The sequence below is a fragment of the Callorhinus ursinus genome, unplaced genomic scaffold, assembly GCF_003265705.2.
Source record: "Callorhinus ursinus isolate GAN/ISIS: 27379988/994484 unplaced genomic scaffold, GSC_fseal_2.0 scaffold14, whole genome shotgun sequence".
NCBI classification, from domain to species: domain Eukaryota; kingdom Metazoa; phylum Chordata; class Mammalia; order Carnivora; family Otariidae; genus Callorhinus; species Callorhinus ursinus.
This window is the reverse complement of record NW_027397076.1, coordinates 4,027,820-4,043,941: the sequence shown is the minus strand read 5'-3', so window position 1 is coordinate 4,043,941 and position 16,122 is coordinate 4,027,820. Positions and strand designations below refer to the sequence as shown.

At 42.0% G+C, this 16,122-nt stretch overlaps 1 protein-coding gene across 7 annotated transcripts in view; it reads left to right on the top strand.

The window, feature by feature from the left end:
- The window catches only part of RFX4 (regulatory factor X4), a 155,589-nt gene that overhangs the window by 98,661 nt on the left and 40,806 nt on the right, over positions 1-16,122 (top strand). For all 7 annotated transcript variants that reach the window (XM_073900350.1, XM_073900349.1, XM_073900351.1 and 4 more), the window contains 2 exons: positions 13,886-13,986; positions 16,019-16,077. In XM_073900350.1, coding sequence (XP_073756451.1) covers positions 13,886-13,986; positions 16,019-16,077 — 160 coding nt within the window. The remainder of the gene's footprint in view (positions 1-13,885; positions 13,987-16,018; positions 16,078-16,122) is intronic.

The following is a 16,122-nucleotide window of genomic DNA, read 5'->3' as shown; positions in this document are numbered from 1 at the left end:
TTTGCATCTAACCAGTTGTTTTCTTTTTTTAAAAGATTATTTATATTTAGAGAGAGTGACAGAGCATGAGCGCATGGGGGGAGGGGCAGAGGGAGAGAATTTTCAAGCAGACTCCCCACTGAGCCCAGAGCCCCACGTGGGGCTCAATCACATGACCCTGAGATCATGACCTGAGCTGAAACCAAGAGTTGGGAGCTCAACTGACCAAGCCTCGCAGGCGCCCCCCACTTGTTGTTTTCCATTAGTTCCTTTAGTTTTTATCCATTTTTCCTCTCTTTGTGTCTAGCTTTTGGTTAAATTTTTTTAATCATTCTATCTTATCTCCATAATCAGACTGTTCTTTATATCTTTTAAAAAAATTTTAGTGGTTGCCTCTGGGTTTAAGATCTTTCTTATTTACAACCCACCTTCAGATAATATCATGCTGCTTCTCACGTAGTGCAGGGACCTCACAACAGTCTACCCCCATTTCATCCTCTCATTTTTTATGCTGTTGTTGTCACACATTTTGGTTTCGTATATGCTCTAAACTCACATACATTGTTACTGTTTTTGATTTAGATAATTATCCTTTAGAGCAATTAAAGATATGGAAAACAATCTTTAAATTTACCTTCAGTGTAATGATTTCTGATCCTCATTTCTTTATATAAATCCCAGTTTCTGTGATATATTATCATATCCCCCTGCCTGAAGAGTCTTCTAAAACTTTTCTAACATTGCAGGTCTGATGCTAATGAATTATTTCAGCTTTTGTTGGTCCAAAAAAGTCTATTTCTCTTTCATTTCTGAAAGATACTTTCAGTGGGTATGGGTATGGTGTTCTGGATTCACAAGTTTTCTGTTTTGTTTTCAGCACTTTAAAGATTTTAATCCGTTTTTTCTGGCTTGCATGTTTGTACGTCTTGTCTATTCGGTATACAATGTGCCTTTTTTTCCCCCTCCAGCTGCCTTCAAGATTTTCTCTATCTTTGGCTTTTAGCTGTTTGAATATGATGTGTCTAGTTGTTTTGTTTTGTTTTATTTAATCCTGCTTGAGATTTTCTGAACTTCTTGGATCTGTGCTTTGATGTATTTCGTTATATTTGGAAAACTCCCTGCCAGTATCTTCTTCTCTGTTCTCTCTCTCTTCTCCTTCTGTTATTTCAGTCACATGCATGTCAGACCATTTGATACGGTTCCACAACCACCTTGGAGGCTCTGTTTAACTTTTTTCACTCATTTTGTGGTTTGGTTTAGGTCATTTTTATTGGCCTATCTGTAGGCGTACTGATTTTTTTCTAGTATATGTCAACTTTACTAATGAAGCTGTTGATGGCATTCTTCATCTCTGTTGCCATGTTTTGTTTTTATTTTCATTTCTAACATTTCATTTTTATTATTTCTGTTTCTGCTGAAATTCCTCATCTGTTCATGCTTATTGTTTATCTTTTCCATGGGAGCCTTTGACATATTAACCATGGTTATTTTAAATTCCCTGTTTGATAGTCAGGTTCTCTTGATAGCTTTATCTCTTGAGAGTGGATCCTTTCTCTTTTTAAAACTTATTTTTGGAGTATAGTTGACCTACAATGTTATACTAGTTTCAGGCATATAGCATAGTGATTGGACAATTCTAACATTATCAGTGCTCACTGAAATAAGGGTAGTACCATCTGTCACTACCCAACATTATTATAATATTGACTATATTCCCTGTGCTGTACCTTTCATCCCTGTGACTCACTTGTTTTTATTTTTTTTTATTTTTTTATTTTTTAAAGATTTTATTTATTTGAGAGAGAGAGAGAATGAGAGAGAGAGAGCACGAGAGGGAAGAGGGTCAGAGGGAGAAGCAGACTCCCTGCTGAGCGGGGAGCCCGATGCGGGACTCGATCCCGGGACTCCAGGATCATGACCTGAGCCGAAGGCAGTCGCTTAACCAACTGAGCCACCCAGGCGCCCCTTGTGACTCACTTGTTTTTAAAACTGGAAGTTTGTACATCATAATTCCCTTCACCTATTTTGCCCATTCTCCCTATCCCCCTCCTCTCCGGCAACCACCAGTTTGTTCTCTGTGTTTATGAGTCTGTTTCTGGTTTTATGTTTGGTTGGTTGGTTGGTTTTTAGAATCCACGTATAGGTGAAATCATATGGTATTTGTCTTTTTCTGTCTGACTTATTTCATTTAACATAATACTTTCTAGGTTCATGCATTTTGTTGCAAATGAAACATCTCGTTCTTTTTATGGTGAAGTAATATTCCGTTGTGTATATATAGCACATCTTCTTTATCTATTTATTGATGGACACTTGGGCTGCTTCCATACCTTGGCTGTTGTAATTATGCTGCAGTGGATATAGGAATGCATATATCTTTTCAAATTAGTGTTTTCATTTTGAGTAAACAGCCAGAGTGGAATTACTGAATTGTATGGTATTTCTATTTGTAATTTTCCAAGGAAACTCCATACTGTTTTCCACAGTGATTGAATTAATTCACCTTTTCACCAACAGAGCAGGAAGGTTCCCTTTGCTCCATATCTTCACCAACACTTCTTATTTTTTGCCTTTTTGATACTAGCCATTGTGACTGGTGTGAGGTACTATCTCATTGTGGTTTTGATTTGCGCTTCCCTGGTGATTAGTGATGTTGAGCATCTTTTCCTGTGTCTGTTTGCCATCTGTAGGTCTTCTTTGAAAAATGTCTAATCAGGTCCTCTGCTTATTTTTAATTGGATTACCTGTTTTTTGGTGTTGAGTTGTATATGTTCTTCATATATTTTGGATATTAACCCCTTATTGGATACATCATTTGCGGACATCTCCTCCCATTCAGTAGATTGCCTTTTTGTTTTGTTGATTGTTTCCTTTGCTGTGCAAAAGCTTTTTATTTTGATGTAGTCCCTATAGTTTATTTTTGCTTTTGTTTCCCTTGCCTGAGGAGACCTATCCATAAATGTGTTACTAAGGTCAATGTCCAAGAGATTACTACCTAGGTTTTCTCTTAGGAGTTTTGTGGTTTCAGGTCTCATATTTAAGTCTTTAATCTATTTTGAGGGTTTTTTTGTGTGTTTTTGTCTTGTTTTCCCAACACCATTTGTTTCAAAGGCTGTCTTTTGCCCATTGTATATTCTTGCCTCCTTTGCCATAGATAAATTGACCATATGAGCATGGGTTTATTTCAGACTCTCTATCCTGTTCCAGTGATCTGTATGTCTATTTTGTCCCAGTACCTTACTGTTTTGATTACTTTAGCTTTGTGTAGTATATCTTAACATCTGGGATTGTAGTACCTTCCACTTTGTTCTTTCTCAAGATTGCTTTGGCTATTTGGGATTTTTTGTGTTTCCATATAAATTTTAGGATTATTTGTTCTAGTTCTCTGAGAAATACTGTTGGTATTTTGATAGAGATTGCATTGAATCTATAGATTGCTTTGGGTAGTATGGACATTTTAACAATATTAGTTCTTCTAATCCATAAGCATGTATTTCTTTATATTTATTCATGTTGTATTCTGTTTCTTTCATCAGTGTCTTACAGTTTTTAAAGTATAGGCGTTTCACCTCCTTGGTTAAAGTTTATTCCTAGGTATTTTATTCTTGTAAATGGGGTTGTTTTCTTAATTTCTTTTTCTGCTACTTCATTATTAGTGTATAGATATGCAATAGATTTCTGTATATTAATTTTGTGTCCTGTAACTTGACTGAACTCATTTATTAGTTCTAATAGTTTTATGGTGGACCAGGGTTTTCTATATATAGTATCATGTCATCTGCAGTTTTACTTCTACTTTACCAGTTTGGATGCCTTTTAATTCTTTCTCTTGTCTGATTGCTATGGCTAGGACTTCTGGTACTCTGTTGACTAAAAGTTGGTGAGAGTGAACATCCTGATCTTAGAGGAAAAGCTTTCAGTTTTTCACTATTGAATATGATCTTAGCTGTGTATTGGTCATATATGGCCTTTGTTATGTAAATGTATGTTCCCTCTAAACCCACTTTGTTGAGAGCCTTTATCATGAACAGATCTTGAATTTTGTCAAATGCTTTTTCTGCATCTATTCAGATGATAATATGGTTTTTATCCTTCATTTTGTTAATGTATCATTTTGATTGATTTGTGTATATGGAACCATCCCACTACTAGGCAATAAATCCCACTAGATTGTGGTAAATGATCCTTTTATTGTTGAATGTGGTTTGCTAATATTTTGTTGAAAGATTTTTGCATCTGTCTTCATCAGGAATATTGGCCTATAGTTTTCTTTTTGGGAGTGTCTTTGGTTTTGGTATCAGGGTAATGCTGACCTTATAGAATGAATTTAGAAGCTTTCCTTTCTCTTCTATTTTTCTTTTTCTGTTCTTCTATTTTTTGGAAAAGTTTGAGAATAATAAATTTTAACTCTTCTTTCGTTAATGTTTGGTAGAATTCACCCGTGAAGCTGTCTCGTTTTGGACTTTTGTTTATTGAGAGTTTTTTGATTACTGATCAGTTTTGTTACTAGTAATCAGTCCGTTGAGATTTTCTGTTTCTTTCTGATCCAGATTGGGAAGATTGTATGTTTCTAGGAATTTGTCCATTTCTTCTAGATTGTCCAATTTGTTGGTGTATAATTTTTTTAATAGTGTCTCATAATTGTTTTTCTGTGATGTCAGTAGTTATTTTTCCTCTTTCATTTCTGATTTTATTGAGTCCTCTCTTTTTTCTTGATGAGTCTGACTAAAGTTTTATCAACTTTATTTTTTAAAGAACCAGTTCTTGGTTTCACTGATCTATTCTTTTGTAAGTTTCTGTTTCATTTATTTCCACTCTGATCTTTATTCCTTCCTTCTACTAACTTGGACCTTTGTTCTTTTTCTAATTCCTTTATGTATAATATTAGATTGTTTGAAATATTTTTTGTTTCTTGAGGTAGGCCTGTATCACTAAACTTCCCTCTTAGAACTGCTTTTGCTGTGTCCCAGAGATTTTGGACCATTGGATTTTCAGTTTCATTTGTCTCTGTGTATTTTTTTAAATTTTTTATTTAAATTCAATTTTGTTAACATATAGTGTATTATTAGTTTCAGGGGTAGAATTTAGTGATTCATCAGTTGCATATAACACCTAGTACTCATTCCATCAAGTGCCCTCCTTAATGCCCATCATTTCCTCTTTGATTTCTTCATTGACCCATTGGTTGTTTAGTAACATTTTGTTTAGCCTCCGTATGTTTTTTTTTAATTTTTTTATTGTTATGTTAATCACCATATATTACATAATTTGTTTTGGTGTACTGTTCCATGATTCATTGTTTGTTCATAACACCCAGTGCTCCATGCAGAATGTGCCCTCCTCAATACCCATCACCAGGCTAACCCATCCCCCCACGCCCTCCCCTCCAGAAACCTCAGTTTGTTTTTCAGAGTCCATCATCTCTCCTGGTTCGTCTCCCCCTCTGACTTACTCCCCTTCATTCTTCCTCTCCTGCTATCTTCTTCTTTTTCTTTTTTCTTAAAATATGTTGCGTTATTTATTTCAGAAGTACAGATCTGTGATTCAACAGTCTTACACAATTCACAGCGTTCACTGTAGCACATATCTTCCCCAATGTCCATCACCCAGCCGCCCCATCCCTCCCACCCCCGACCACTCCAGCAACCCTCAGTTTGTTCCTGAGATTAAGAATTCCTCATATCAGTGAGGTCATATGATACATGTCTTTCTCTGATTGACTTATTTCACTCAGCATAACACCCTCCAGTTCCATCCACGTCGTTGCAAATGGCAAGATCTCATTCCTTTTGATGGCTGCATAATATTCCATTGTGTATATATACCACATCTTCTTTATCCATTCATCTGTCGATGGACATCTTTAGCCTCCGTATGTTTTTTTTCCAGTTTTTTTTTTGTAATTGATTCCTAGTTTCAAACCATTGTGATCAGAAAAGATGCTTAATAATATTTAAATATTAAATTTATTGAAACTTGTTTTGTGACCTAACATGTGATCTGTCCTGCAGAATGTTCCATATGAACTTGAAAACAATGTGCATTCTGCTGTTTTAAGATGGAATGTTTTGAATATATCTGTTAAGTCCATCTGGTCTAATGTATCATTCAAAGCCACTGTTTCCTTATTGATTTTCTGCCTGGATAATCCACCCACTGATGTAAAAATGGGCTGTTAAGTTCCCCTACTATTATTGTATTACTGTCAACTTCTCCTTTTATGTCTGTTAATATTTGCTTTACGTATTTAGGTGCTCCTGCATTGGATGGATAGATATTTATAATTGTTTTATCCTCTTATTGGATGGATTCCTTTATCATTATGTAACGCCCTTCTTTGTCTCTTGTTACAGTCTTTGTTTTAAAGTCCTTTTTTGTCTTATATAAGTATTGCTACCCATCATTTTTTTATTTTTTCACTCATTTTGCATACCTTCACTTTCAGTCTGTATGTATCTTAGGTCTGAAATAAGTTTCTTGTAGGCAGCATATAGATGAGTCTTGTTTTTTTTTATCCATTTAGTCATAGTGGTTCTTTCTCTTAATTTTCTGTGTATCCTATAATTTTTTTATTGACTTCAAAACAGTGGTTAGAACAGTAGAGACTGCTTAAAAAAAAAAAAAAAGAACAGTAGAGACTGAAGTAGATCGTATTTATGCCTGGAAATAGACATGCCTCTTTTCTCCTAGGCTCTTAAAGTGAGGAATTGAGTTGAGTTGAGTCAGTTGATTTAGGCATTGATAGGGTGTGGGTTTTGCTGTTGCTACGGGTACCCTCAGTAGACTACCAGATCCAAATTCTTCTGGGGTACCCTGTGCTTATCTTGGAAATTTGGTTGTTGGGGTTTTTCTCAATGTTGCTGCTACACCCTTAGGCCTTCCCTGTAAGTATATATACTTGTTAGCCTCTTTGGGGCTGAGGTGGGGGGTTGGGGGTTCCCTGCTGTCCTGGCTTAGTCCCAGCAAGCCCTGTGTTTTTGGCTCTCAGTTGGGCAATCTCAGTGATCCTGTCCCACCCCAGAGAGAAACCTCTAATAGTCTGAGCCCGTGATGGGTTTCTACCAAGGTTAGGGAGATTTTTGTTTTTATTTCCCCCACCTGCAATTGGTCTTTTCCTTTGCCTGCAGTCAACAGTGTTTCTGTCCCCCTGCTAGCCACTTGAGGCTTTTGTTGCATAGGGGGGAGAGGGCTGGCTAGGGCTTCATGCTTTCCCCACAGCAGTGGTTGCTCCCCTCCTGCAAACAGGCACCTCAGAGATAGGCTTCCTCCATTCTCTGTTCTCAGGGATTCTTCGTGAGCACCTGGTGAGGTCTGTGGAGAAGATCTTGTGAATAGATGTAAACTTCCTTTGCATCCGTCGCTCCCAGAGTTCTATACTCTCATGTGAGTTCACACATTGCCTTTAGCAATTTGTTTTACAACTTGAGCTGAATTCTTTTTACTTCAATGTCCCACTTTCCTCCCTCAGACATAAATGAACCGGTTCCCAAGTCCTTCTCTCTGTGGAGGTGCCTGTCTTTCTGTGTACTCCAGGCTAGGCAATTGTGGCCTCTGCTGTCTGATGGGCTAAAGAACAGTTAGGGTTTGCAGATTATCTGGCTTTCTCTTGTTAGGGTGGGAGTGTTACTCTTTCTAATTTTCCACATTCTAGGTGGAACAGAAACACACCTAGAAAGGCAACAAAGATTACATCCTGGTGGGATTACGGTCAAATTTTAGTCTCATTTTTTTCTGTATTTTTCTAGTGTTCTAATTAAGATTGGATTTTTTTATAACCCTGTGCATATGCATATATATCTGATTTTAAATTTTAAATATGCATAGGACTATAAAAATAAATATACACATATTATATATGTATATATATGTATATATACATATATATACATATATATATATATACATATATATATATATATATATATATATGGACCCCCTTAGGCTTTGAGTTATTCTTTCTTGCACATTGTTCAAGGGAACTAGATAGTAGCCAAATGTGTACCTTTGTTTTGTAGTGACCTCCTGGGGGTCAGTGGAAGTATACACATCTTTATGTGAGAGCTTCACCTACCTCTAGTAGTGCTTACTAGGTGTTACACACAGGCAAGGCATCTGTAGTTTGTTCTGAAGCAGTCTGTGGGATGCTAATGAAATGCTGACCCCTGGCTCCTCCTCTATAATTGGCTTGTTTTTATAGATATAAAAATTGAAGCTTAAGAGCTGAAAAAACTTTAGTTCACCTTTACCTGCAAATAAATGAAACAGTAACGACTCAACTGTTGATTCTTCATTAAACAGTGTTTATTGATTACCACAACACGCGGGGCACTATGCTGAGTCCTGGAGCAACACATTAAAGAAGATACACGTGCTCCCTGCTCTCATAAGCTCACCGTCTGCCCGAGGAGACCATTTTTAAAAATTATATTGTTAATTAATTGCCAAAATGATCCTTGACTTAGAAATCCAGTGCCTTTCTCATGAAGTCAGGGAGAAAAAGTTATTCAAAAGACCAGACTTCATCAGACAGCTGACTTTTCACAATTTTACGTACTCATTCGTCCCTGAAACCTGTTTGAGTGCCTTCTGTGTGCCCGGCCCTGTGCTTGGCCAGGGTAGAAAGGAGATTTGACTCTGGAGGTTCTCACTAGCTGACTAGCTCAGACCCGCCTCTTACCTTCTAACTCAGTAAAGCATATTGAAATTCAGGTGAACAAGTGGTAATACGAGATAACCATGAACCATTTGCTGTTTATTTATAAGAAAGGTAGATCATTCTCAAACTTGGGCTTTTCACTTCTTGTGACCTCCCAGGTAATCTTGGCATAGTGGTTGTTAGTAATGGTTGGTTTATCAGAAGTAAGGAAGTGTGTGTGTGCGCACACACGCGCACGTATGTGTGTAGGGGTGGTGGATGGGCAGGGAAGATGAGATATCAGAGAAGCAAAGAGAAGCCTGAGATACCAGAGCTTTGGAGGCAAACACATGTGGGCCTCCGTCTTGCTTGTCCACTTATTTGTTATCTCCTTGGACAAATCAAGTAACTTCTCTGAGCCTTGGTTTCTCACCTCTCTGCTGGGACTAACAATAGTACGTACTTCATAAGGTAGACATGAGGATTAAATAAGAAAATACGTATGAAGTGTTTAGCACTTGGCACACTGCACTCATTAAAAGGTAGCTGGTATTAGCACTGTTGCTGTTGTACCAGCATCACGGCTGGAAGTCATTCAGAGAGTTCCAAGTGTGGAATTAAGATGCAGGAGAAGGGCTGAAGCTGGAGCTATAGACAAGGGAGCCACCTGCATAAAAGGGATGAGAAGGCGTGACACTGGAGGTACAGGACAGACCCTGGGAGTGCCAGCCTGGGGAGTGAGATGGAAGGAGACAAGGTAAGTTAGCAGAGAAGGGTCAGGCCACAGGGTGCATACCATTGAAGGAGAGTATGTGAGGAAGGGGTGAAGGTCAGCATCATCTGATGCTGCAGGAAGGTGGAGCAGGCCAGGAGGCCACTCCAAGATAGGTGATCAGGAGGCCAGCTCCTCTCTTGCTCTGTTCAGATTACTCCTAAAAATCTGGCAGTTCCAGTTCCAAGTCCCAAAATAGAATCCTTTTCAGGATGAGTTGCTTCCTGCTTTTCTTCACTGTAATAAAATCAAACGATTGCACAAAGGAAAAGACCCATCACTGGTCCTACAGCTTACTTCCTGCTCCCGTACAAAGGCCAGCTCCTCTACTCCAGCTGCAAGTAATGGCCCCTGGGAAAGGTGTTATGGGTGTGGAATGGCAGCCCACGTGGCCTCCTTGATGTACAACAGCCATCAGATGATCACTCCAGACACCTCTCTAAATTTTGACCTCTGTCAAGAGTGGCCAAATATTCTGAGAAGTCTTCTCACTTAGAAGTTGGATCCAATGTGCTAATTGCTGAGAATGTACTTTGGCTTTATTACGTGTGCAGTACTTTTGGTTCACTCAGTATTCAACATTTATTAAGCACCTCTTGGATATCAAGCACTCTGCTAGGCACAGGGGGTACATATACCACTTTTCTTTCATGAAGACATCCTTGACAACATTCTTCCACTCATACACCCACATCCACTCACCAGGACCTCCTGGTTGGCTCTGCCTTCCAAATATTTTAATCTGACCATACTGCATTAGTTCCACTGTTACCACCCTCATCCAGGATGCTTTCTTGCCTAGATTATTGAGATAACCTCCAAACAGATCTCCCTGTTCTGTCCTTGCCCTTCTATGCTCAACTCTCATCCCAGGAACCAGACTGATCTTTTTAAAACATACAACAGTCTCAAGAGTGTTGAGATAGTTGGTAGAGCTGGGAGTGTGGGGAGACTGGCAGTTTCAGATCCTGTGGTCAGCACTTGAACCCAACCTCTGAAGTTGTTAAGGAAGGGAGGGAACCAGCTGCAGTCTGGGGCAGGAGCTTTCCAGGCTGAGGGAACAGCAGATGCAAAAGCCCTGGTGAGGTTGTCAAGGACCTGAAGAAAAGGAAAGGAAGCTGGTGCTGTGGGAATTGAGTAAGCTGGCAGGAGTAAGGGTGGAGGTGAGGAGAGGGAGTGGGAGAAGCTGAAGTCAGAAAGATAAAGGGGGGTTCAGTGTAGTGTCTGGCACTATGCTAGGTGCTGAACACACAGTGATAAGCAAAATAGACATAGTCCCTGCCTCCACATTGGAGCATAGAGTCTAGTGGGAAAGATGGACATGAATCCGATAATCACACAAGTCAGTGTATAATTACCAACTGTCACAACTTGGCCCTTCAAGAGGAACAATCAGGGGCTCTGACCTAGAGTAGGGGGTTTCAGAGAAGGTTTTCCTGTGGTCGTGACACCTGCTCTGAGATCAGATCGATGAGGAGGAATCCAGTAGGTGAAGAAGGGTAGGATGCTCTTGGACAGAAGGGTGCCAAGGTCAAAGGCCCTGAGGTGGGAAAGAACTGGGTGGAGGCAAAAGGGGCTGAAACATGGATGAAGAGAAAGAATGCGAGATGAGGCTAGAGAGGAAGAAAGGCTGGAGTGTGAGCCTTGGGGATCATGGTCAGGATTTTGGTCTTTATCCTAAGAAGAATGGGAAAGCATTGGGGGGCTTTAATCAGAAGGTGAACTAGATCAGAATTGCAAGTGTTTTAGAGAAATCCCTCTCACAATGTGGAAGACAGGGTAGAGGTGGGGCGGTAGCAGAGCAGGTAGGTTCTTTTACCCACTGTTGTAGAAGCTGTCGTACTGGCCCAGGTGAGAGATGATGACAGCTGGAAGTAGAAGAGGGAAAGACTGGATGAGGTTGAGAGACAATTTGGAGATAAAATCTGCAGTACCCGCTCACGGGAAGAGAGACTATTCAAGTGTCAAAACCAGATACAATAAAAGAGGAACAACCAACCATTATAAGTCTCATGGTGTGGAGCAGTGGGCAATACAGGGGCCACCTACGAAGTCTCTTGCCTTAAAAAAAAAATGTAACTTAATTCAATCTACTCTTTCAATCTGTTTATGAGAAGCATGCAGGATAGATGAACAGGTTAAATGGCACTATGAGGAAGACATCAACCAAATCAATGTGGGACATTCCAGGGAACAAATAACATGAGGTGGCCAACAAACCAATGGCATGAAAGAGAATTTTTAAAAAGTCTTAAGAAATAGAACAAGGCAATGTTTTGTGCAATGTGTAGACCTTGTTTGGATCCTAATTCAAAGAAACCAAAAGATTGCTCTGAGAGAAATAGAGAAATTTGAGGACAGACTAGGCTTTAGATAATATATTTTTTAAAGATTTTATTTATTTATTTGAGAAAGAGAGGGAGGGAGAGCACAGAGGGAGAAGCAGACTCCCCGCTGATCAGGGAGCCTGATGTGGGACTGGATCCCAGGACCCTGAGATCATGACCTGAGCCAAAGACAGATGCTTAACCAACTGAGCCACCCAGGTGCCTCTGGGCTTTAGATAATATTAAGGAATTGCTGTTCATTCTGTTAGGGATACTAATGGCATGGTGGTTTTAAATCGTGTATGTGTGTGTGTGTGTACATATACATACATATTTAAGTGCATGCTAGAAGATGGACACAAAGTTTCTGAAATGATACATCATGAATTTGCTTATCACATTCCTGAAAAGACGGAGTGGCATGTGATAAACTGAACTGGGAAAATGTTGCTAGTTATTGGAGCTGGGTCAGAGATACTTGGAGGTTTATTATACCATTCTATCTTGGGGTATATTTGAAATTGTTTCGTATAAAAAAGTTGAAAACAAAAACTTTAGGGAAAGTAGAGTTCACAGTGAAATAGGAACATAAGAAAAGAACGTCTGACGGAGAAGCGATGAGTTCAGTTTGGACATGCTGAGGTTGATGTGTCTTTAGGATGCTAAATGGAGGGGCCCTGTAGGTGGTTGGTCTAGAGTTCTGGAACCTTTGCTGTGGACCTTAAAATTAAAAGCAAGTGTAGATAGCAACTGAAGCTGTGGTCACAGAGAAGCGCTGTCCAGGGAAGGACAAAGTGTGACAAGCGAGGGCCCAGGACTAGATGTGGAGGAGATGGAGGAAGTAAAGGCCAGGTGGAGGGGCTGAGCTTTGTGACTGAGAAGGAGTAGCCACAAGACAGGGGCCACAACCACCAGGGGAAGTGAATGTTTCCAAAAGGAGGAGGAGCCAATAGAGCCAAATGCTGCCAAGATGTCAAGCCAGATGGGAACCAAAGTGAGTCCATTGGGTTCACATCTGGATGCAGCTTGCTGCCTAGTGGGAGCTGTTTGGGCTGAGGGACTGGAGTGAGCGGGAGGTGAAGGAAAGGAAAGAGAGTGTGGACAACTCTCTGAAGAAGGACATCTGTGAAGTAGAAGACAGAGGGTGGTACCCTGAAGAGAGAGCGTGAGGAAATAAGAGGGTTTATTTTTAAGGTGAGACATGCTTGGTGAGAGGAAGAGGTGGGACATCCGGGAGAAGGGGCAGTCAGTGAAGTGGGGTTCCTGAGGGGGCAGGAGGGGGTGACATGGGGTTGGCCCTTGATTCTGTCAGGGTGGCCGGGGAGGAGGGTTGTGCTACAGTGGAAGGCTGGAAAGTTCTCCCTTTGCGGCTATGTTCCTTGAAAAGTGGGGATGGTGCCCGCGGCTGGTGGAGGGTTTTGGAGAAGGCTGGCAAAGTGAGGAGTGAAGGACAAGAAGCCTGATGGGACCGCCTGGTGGGGAGGGGAGGGGAGGCCAGTGATCAGGGTCTGACGGGAGAGTCTGTAGGACACTGCCGAGGGCTGGGTAGGCCGTGTTGCTGGGGGGGGGCGAGTACAGTGTGGACGCTCCCCAGGGGCTGAGGTCCCTGTGGTGTCAAGCCGAAGGAGGACCCAGCCCATGGTGTTCACAGGGAGAGCCTGAAAGTGGTGCCCAGGGTCCTCCCGCTTCCCATCTCATGCTGCAACCTGCCATCCCCTCACCCTTCACCCCCTGCCCCCAAACAGCCCTCGGCTCTCCAAAAACAGGGTACGCGTTCAGGGTCAGGGCTGTGTGTTGGTGCTTCCCAGGTCCTGCCAAGCGGCCGGGGGCAGCGGGGCAAGCTGGAGCCAGGCTGGGTGGGCGGGCGCTGGGGCAAGAGTGGCAGCACAGGGGTGCTGTCGGGCCCACGGCCCTCCGTCTGCATCCCTCACGCAGGCTCGTGCGGAAGCAGGACACGTGGCGTTTTGCTCAGAGTCAGGGCGCCACGTCCCCCCGTGACCAGCGTAGGCACCAGAGCACATTCCCTCTGGGCCCTGCTCAGCCCACCAGCCCAGCCAGCCCCTGAAGTCACTGCGCTGAGTGATACTGGGGCGGCCAAAACATGATTCCAGGACAACCCAACCCCGTCGGGCAACACACGAGGCACTTAAAATGGATCATTTCTCCTTCCAGCTTAACTCAGGTGATCCGAAAGTTTGCCAAGCAGCTGGATGAGTGGCTAAAAGTGGCTCTCCATGACCTCCCAGAAAACTTGCGAAACATTAAGTTTGAATGTAAGTACAGAGGTGGGGAGCTGAGGGGAAGGGAGGGCGACATTTTAGTGCTGAACAATTTCACATAGGTTGTTCATAAAATAATAATAATAACTTTCACTTACTGTTTGCAAAGCACCAGGTATTAAGCCTAGCGCTTTTCATGCACGAACTTCCTCAGTCCTCCCAAAAGGTGTGTTACAGGTGGTGCACTTCTCCTTTTATGGAAAATGAAAGAGGCTTAGAGGGGGTTAGTAACAGAGGCAGGATTTGCTCCCAGGTCTGTCTGTCGACGCCAAAGTGTCTGCTCATCACCACTATCTCATCCCATTTAATCCTCACGCCACCTCTGTGATGTAGGGTGCGGTATCCCTACCCTGCAGATGAGGCTCCAAGAGGCAGAGAAACTTAGCCAAAGCCACACAGCCACCCAGCTGGTAAGAAGGGGCCAGAAGTCAAACTCAAATCTGTCCGACCCCAAAACTCTGGGATTTCCCTGAAGCCCCTGCCCCCCAAAAAGGTGGTAACAGGAGACAGAAAACGGCTTCAGGGCTTCACATATTCGATTCTCTGCCTAACGAGAAAGCCAAATTAATATTTCTCCTACGGGGATTAGGACTGTGATTTTTTTTTTTCTTTTCTGCTAAGCATCACCAGCCACTCTCCCCCATTAGTTTTGCCTGAGAAAACTGGTCCTATTTCTCTGTCTTGGTGTTTCTGGACTTGTGGGAAGACGCACAAGCTACTACACCAAGATGAAATGATTTTAAGCCAAAGTTTTAAGATATAGGTTTCTTAAAGCAGCATTTGAATCCAGCTTGCCATTCTTGCCCAGGGTGGGGGGAAGTGGCGGCAGGGAAAATGAAGGGGATCAAATTACCCTCTCTGGGCAGGCACAGGGAGCCCTTTCAGACGCGCTCCAAGGCTGAGGCCGCCTGCAGCGCCCAGCACCTACTGATAAAGCCCGCTTTATTTCACGGCTCTCAGTTCTTTTCTTTTCATGAGCACTAAATTCCACATCACAAAGTTAAAGAAAAAGTAATTAAGGAGAAGGATTAACGATTGATCGGTCTGGAAAATTAGAAGTTCATCTGTGCCCCCACCCCCCATTTCTCCACCCCACGCCCTATTTTTCAAACCAAGCTGGCTCTGAGTACAAATTAGAATAATCCCAGGGAAATTTCTGCTTCTTGACCAGTTCAGAAATTAATGAGAAGAATGCCCTGCACCCGTTTTAATTATGCTGACAAAACAAACCTGTTGAAAGTTGGCAGCAAGGAGGTCTGTTGGACCTTCCACCTGTCGGGGCCTGCGGGAACCCCTCTCCCAGGGAACCTCGGGGGCACTTTGAGAACAGGCCAGGAGTGGAAACACCACTCCAGACAACTCTGCAATCGTGGAGACCTGGGGCTGGCACATGGCTTGTCTGCTTGGTCTTGAAATCTTCAGATTTAAGATCATCCCACTTCGAACCATCAGCCTGTTAAATGACTGTAGTAAACAGGATCAGCAAAACACACCAACAGGTCATGGAGATCATTTGATAAAAATGGCAGATTATGAATGCAAAGCCGCATTCAAAGTGCAGCCCAGGGTTCCGTCCTAAAAGCAGCCCCTCACACCACACACCGCTGAGGCTCAATCAAGTTTCCCTATTAGATATACTATTTTAAAGGGCCTTCTTCAAAGCTTCCACTTGATTCCAGCAATTATTTATGGGGAGAAGTGATTGAGCTTGCAATTAGCGAAATGAAAGACAAGTAAATAATTGCTTTTATTCACGGTTGATTGACACCACAATTTCTCACACCTGCCAGTATGGCATGCGGGTGACTTTGAAATATGTACCCCAAATATCGCCATTTTAGGAAATAGTTGTCCACACAGGAGAACAAAGAATCAAATGCAGGGTTTGCCAGCGGGTGCATAAAATGGGGTTGGACAGTGAAACGTATTTAGGCAAATAAGCTGCTTTTTGAAATCTGCCCCTGGAAAATCCAAGGTAGGACCATACGGCATGCAAATACTTCAGACTAACTCTTCCTTCTTGCAGTGTCGAGAAGGTTTTCCCAAATTCTGAGACGGCAAACATCCCTGAATCATCTTTGCCAGGTGTGTATCCTGTGTTATGTTTTCTAACTCCTTTGAAGTCATTGC